Source organism: Cryptotermes secundus, unplaced genomic scaffold (assembly GCF_002891405.2).
Source record: "Cryptotermes secundus unplaced genomic scaffold, Csec_1.0 scaffold1882, whole genome shotgun sequence".
Taxonomy (NCBI): Eukaryota; Metazoa; Arthropoda; class Insecta; order Blattodea; family Kalotermitidae; genus Cryptotermes; species Cryptotermes secundus.
The window spans coordinates 95,580-101,491 of NW_019731610.1; the positions used below are offsets into that span (position 1 = coordinate 95,580).

Genomic DNA, 5,912 nt, shown 5'->3' on the forward strand with positions numbered 1-5,912 from the left:
CAGCGACACACACAGAGAGAGCCTACACAGAACAATACCTGAACAACGATAAACAAGAAGTGGCCGCTGCAGCACTTAGACATAGGGCATGTACCCTGAGGAAAATTTTAATTTTAAAATTTGAAAAAGGAAAAGAACAAAAATTTTATAGATATTTTAACTTGAATTAAAGTTTTAAAAAAGTGCTAATTAGAAATCAAAATTAACGTGTGTAGGTTAACAAACATTTTATACAATTACAAAGACTGGTGATTTTAAATTTTAACAAGCAGTGTAACAGCTACGTAAGAATACACACCTGATGATGGCCATTTAGGGCCGAAACATGTAGTGTGGAGTGAGGGGAAAGAAGAAAGAACTAAATTAAATTGTTACACTTAAGACGGTGTTTATCTTACACATAATGTGCGAGTGTAACAGGATGCTCAAATATAATGTGACATGCTGAGCTATGAGCCCTCCCCCACCCCCCGCCAGCCGTGATGCGCCGAGCGAAGCCAAAGCGAGCCGATGTTAGCCGAGTCCTAGGATCCTGGTCGCTAGGCAACGCGAGTCAACAGCGGTGACGTCACCAAGTAGTAACAGCGGTTACTTCCGCTAGCGCCAGGCAACAAGGGTGCCTATTACGTGGCTGTATTGTCCGATCGAGGCTACATAGGGAGCAGCGAAGGCTATTCACAGTTAGTTGTACTGAGTCAGTCAGTGAGTCCTGGAGCTACCGCCGAGTTAGCCAGCAACTAGTCAGTTGTATTCTGGCCTTTGGAGTGTACTATTTGTGATACTGCAGATAGCAGTAACCGTGGATCTGTAATTTGGGCGATTGTAAGTGCGAATGTGAAATAAAATTTGCTATATCAATTACATCGTGAAGTTATTTGTCGCGATATACGCCCGACGCGTGACAATAATATTGTAGTTATTATTGTTGTAATTGTTTGTGATAAGGGTTAATTCATTACAGTATAATTACATTGGACATTATCGATTGTCTGAAGTATATTTTATTATACAGCATTTTGGCAGTTGATCTGCTTCTGTCTTGAGGTGGCTGGTTGTGGTTAAACTGACAGATTCTTTTACTGCTTTTGTTTTTTTAAATTTAGGCAGTTGGTAGGATCTGACTCAGCACCCTTTGAGCATAGCCTTGTAGGCTAAAAACTTGTGATCTGTTGCAAAGCCTCTGTGCTGACCTCTTACAGTTTAAGCCCTAGGATGTTCTGTCTTGAGAAGTTTCTTTGAACATGTATTTGAATTGCTATGGCAAAGTAAAGCCAGATTAAACATTCCTACATATTCTACATGAACAGGGAGCAGTTGTGGACAGCTACTGCTGGAAGGAAGCACATCATTATTCATTTTTATTCCCAAGTTTCAGTGTAGCCCCCCCTTTCAGTTTTTATAGTTACAACACTGAGCATTGAAATTAACTTGTGCAGGACCTGCTTATGATGAAGGGTTGTCTGATGATAAGAAGGGGTCAATTTATGGTGGACTGCCTATTGTCAGGCATGTTTGGAAATGTGAAGTGCTTCAGCAGATTGCTATCAAACTTTCCCATGGTGGAATGGTGCAGAATTCCGTACTTCCACATGATCCAGAACTATAGACTAATCAGAACCAGCATGGTGTCAGAACATAAAAATTAGAAGAAGGTTGAAGGTTTAAAGGTATAGAAATTCATGGGGTTTGCTTTGAAGTATTTGCTTGCTATGAAGGTACTCGGGATACACAGTGAACTGAAACAAGAAGCAATTGCCTGTGTCTGTGAACATTGGTTAGAATTTGCTGGGTATGTCACAGGAATGATAGGTCTATGATATGTGGAAGAGGCCTCTGTTCATGTGAATATTCAGATGGGTCACTTTTGGACACTGGTTACCAGATTGTAACAATATATTTTCCTTAATGTTTCAGGTCTTCTAAAACGCGGATGTATCAAAATCTTCAAGGCTTGCCTTGCCTCACTAAGAATGCATGGCTTCAGCAGAAGGCAAGGCAGTACCGACAAGTATCGCATGCCACTGTGGAGAGCACCGTCATTTGAGGTTCAAGACAGAGTGTAGGATGACAAACTTGTCCACCTGCATCTTGACATGGTACGGTCATGCTTGTCATTTTGATCACTTAGTCATAATGCAGACTTGACTGAATTTTTGTGCTTTTAAATTTAAATGTTATCTTCTTTATAACTAAAAGGAAAGTATTATGAAATGTAACTGGTAGACTGAAATATTGGGTTCAGTCTGAGATGACTAGATAGAAAAGAATGTGTCCTTTGTTTACGGGTGAGTCTTTGTTATTATCCAAATTTGATGCATACCTTTAACGGATGAATGTCATACATACGTGGTGTGTTCAAAAAGTATTGTGACATGTTGCACAATGGAGAACCCCTCCCTACCCAGCAGCAATGTGGCAACTCAGGCCACAGTGACGTGGCGGATGAGTCAGCGCTCCCCTCCCCCCTCCGCACGGTAACGTAACGCGCAACGCGCGGTGACGTAAGACGGCATGAGGTAACAGCGTTGCTAGGCTATACGCAAACACAGCGATGTTGCACCAATTCCTACTGTGACGCGACACGCAACGACGCTGTTGACGCGGGCAACAGATAACAGCGAACAGAATAAAAGCCGGCTGAGCAGCAAGCGAGAGCCAGTGTGTTATCAACAGTTCTCAAGGCAGCAGCCTGCGAGTAGAGTTGAAATATAGCAGCAGTCTCGAGAAGGAGACCCGAACGCGTGGTTACAAGGTTTTATGTGACAGTGTGCGATAACTAAGAAGTCAGCGAGTGGAAGACTTATTGTGTGCTTTTGAGACTTTGTGTGTGCTGTAATACAGTTATATTTGGAGTGTGTAATTCAGTGAGACTTGTATAGCTCCCGTGCTATTAATACGTGAAGACTCTTGAAGATAGTGTTAAGAGATTTTGTTGTAGGGTTTGTAAAGTGTGGAAACCCGTAACATTGTTATCATTAATTGTAGCCGATATTTGTAGATTGTTAAATAAACCAATCAACAATCTCTACGGCTTATTCAGTAACGAAACACGTTACACTGGTGTCAGAAGTGCTTACGGACTTACACACGCCTTAACTCACGACAAACTATTGAAACGAGTTATTCTGCTACAAAATGGAGAAACAGGATATGGAAAAATTGTTCGAATGCCTAGTGGCAAAATTAGACGTCAACCAAAAACAAATCGATGTCATGCTGCCAAAACTAGATGCCTACCAAGTATCGAGCCTTCTTTTTTCCCACGTAAACCAATGAAGCGCGGGAGGCTCCCTTCAGTGGAGATGTGGAGGGGACATTCATGCGCAGTCATGAATTTTTTCCTGCCCACAGAAAACGTCAGTCACTGGCAGTCAGCCTATGAGTGAGGACATGTGGTGAGCACTTGTTGGATTCCAGTAAGGTGTAAAATGACGTAACAACATGAACAGCGATATTGCGTCAAATTTTGCAAAAGCTTGGCGATACCCAAGTGGAAACCATTCTCAAGATTCAACAGGCTTTTGAGGACGATGCCATGAGCAACTATAAAGGAGTGGTACAACTACTTCAAAGATGGCCGCACATCAGTGGACAGCGAACCGCGTTCAGGCAGACCCTCAACAAGCCGAAATGAGAATGTCATTGAGCAAGTGCGGACTGTTGTCATGGAGGACTGTCGTATCACAGTCTGAGAACTTGCAAATGAGATAGGGGTAAGCATTGGATCGGTGCATTCAATTTTGATGGATTTGGGCATGAGGAGAGTGTCCGTGAAATTCATACCAAAACTGCGCATCTGATTCAGACTCGTCACCAAACACAACATCCCTGTGGTTTGTCAGGCTCCCTACTCCCCCGACATGGCTCCGTGTGACTTTTGGCTATTTCCCAAGCTGAAAATTCTGCTGAACAGAACCCGATTTGAGTCAAGAGAAGACATCATGCCGAATGCGACGGCCTGGCTGATCACCATTCCAAAAGACGCGTTCCAGAAGTGTTTCCAACAATGGCGGAAGCGCTGGGAGAAGTGTGTGCATTACCAAGGAGACTACTTTGAAGGGGATTAAGGTTTTGTACCTCCAAATCAGTAAATGTATTTCTGTCGACCAAAGGTTCGATACTTTTTGAACACACTATGTATATGCATCAAGCAGCAACCCATGTTGGCCGAATGTCTTATATATATGACCCAAGACACGTGCACTCTTTGGGAGTGCTGACACTTTGATCATGGGTTTGAAACCAAAACAAACCCACACAAGGTCATGTCAGAGGTTCATTTGTTAGCTCTGAACAATGAAATTGTTTATCTTTGTCCTGGTTTCGAAACTATTTACATTTATATATGACTGTTTATGACCTGGTCAGCCAAATATAGCCCAGCTTTGTTCTGAGAACTGAAGAGGAAATATTCGTCAGTGCTTGCAGATCAGTGCTTCCAGAGCTTTCAAGGAAGTGTGACGTATTCAAGGATTGGTTTTCAGTGGCGAATTATCAGTTAGGAAGTCAGTGTTGGGTTGTGTAATATTTCTTTATCATTTTGAATTGTCTCATTTTGGTCCGCTGCACTATGAAGTTAGAAAGTTAATAGAATTTTCCGTCCAATGCGGCAGTAGAGGTCACATCACTTTTATTATTCTTGCCTTATATGTTTCGGTTTAATTAAAATCATCATCAGAGGCACTTTTCATACAGCAGGAGACAATGTTAATTAAGCTGGTTTCATCTTCACTTTCAGTTGTGTTATTCACAAATGTATGTTTCGTATTATTGTCACAGGTTTTAGTTACGACAGCACTCGTCGTATAAAAACATAAACATGTAGAATAATTGAGTATGCCAATAGGCTATACGCAGCACAGGAATTATCACTTTTCCCACAATAGATTCCTTATGTTTGGATTAAATCACTATTAAACTATTTAAAATTTAATTCAAATTGTCGTAAGTCGTTGTTGGTTGTCAATTCTTCCAGTGGATGGGAGTCGTCATTCTTGGTAGTGTGTGGGCTGTAAATACGAGTATATTGTGGTGTTAGCTTTTTTAACTTATATATTTATATATTATTTAATTTTGCACTTTAATTTATTATGAAGTTATGTCATACCTTATATGCGTTATGATGTTACGTGTGTGCTGTGTCCTTTGTACTGCTTTGAGGGGTACTACGTCTCATGTTTATAACCTGTGAGTATCTATGATGTAGACGAGAGTGTGTTCATGTGTAGTATAATTAGGTCAAACATGTTGTTTTGGTTGTTGGCTTCCCTTGTTTGTTTCTGTTCGTCTATTAGTTTATTGTGTTTATAGTGGTAATATATTTGAAACTCTTCTTTTATATTCATTTTATTTCCCTTTTTTGCCTTTCGATCATTTCCATAACTTTTGATATTGGTCCATATTGGTGTCGGTTATTTAGGATATGTTACACAGGATACATAGGCCAAACAGGCAGAAAACTGTTAACATGATATAATGAACATATAAGGAGTATAGGATTAAATAAAGATGAATCTGCCTATGCTCAACATATTTATGGCATGCCAAGATGCTCCAGGCCCTTCTGTTCAACCGCCTGACGTTACAATTGAAGAGATATATAACTTTTTGGCAATAATTATTCAAATGGGCCACGATCAATGGGACACCCTCAAAGATTATTGGTCAAGAGATGAGCAATACTACACTCCATTCTACCGTAACACCATGGTACGAGACTGTTTCTTCCATATTTTTAGGTTCCTACATTTTGAAAATAATGAAGCTCCTCCAAATCGAGATTACCCAGAGTATGATAGGCTCTGGAAAATTAGAAAAATTTTTGACAATCTCAACAACAAATTTTGTGAACTTTACAATCCAGCAGAACGTCTTGCTGTTGATGAAGTCATAGTGTTGTTCAAAGGAAGAGT

At 40.6% G+C, this 5,912-nt stretch overlaps 1 protein-coding gene across 1 annotated transcript in view; it reads left to right on the forward strand.

Moving 5' to 3' along the window:
* Positions 1–5,912, forward strand: part of LOC111867314 (solute carrier family 2, facilitated glucose transporter member 10) — a 42,038-nt gene that overhangs the window by 30,176 nt on the left and 5,950 nt on the right. Inside the window, exon 6 of the mRNA XM_023857060.2 lies at positions 1,915–2,096. Coding sequence (XP_023712828.1) covers positions 1,915–2,044 — 130 coding nt within the window. The 3' untranslated portion in view covers positions 2,045–2,096. The remainder of the gene's footprint in view (positions 1–1,914; positions 2,097–5,912) is intronic.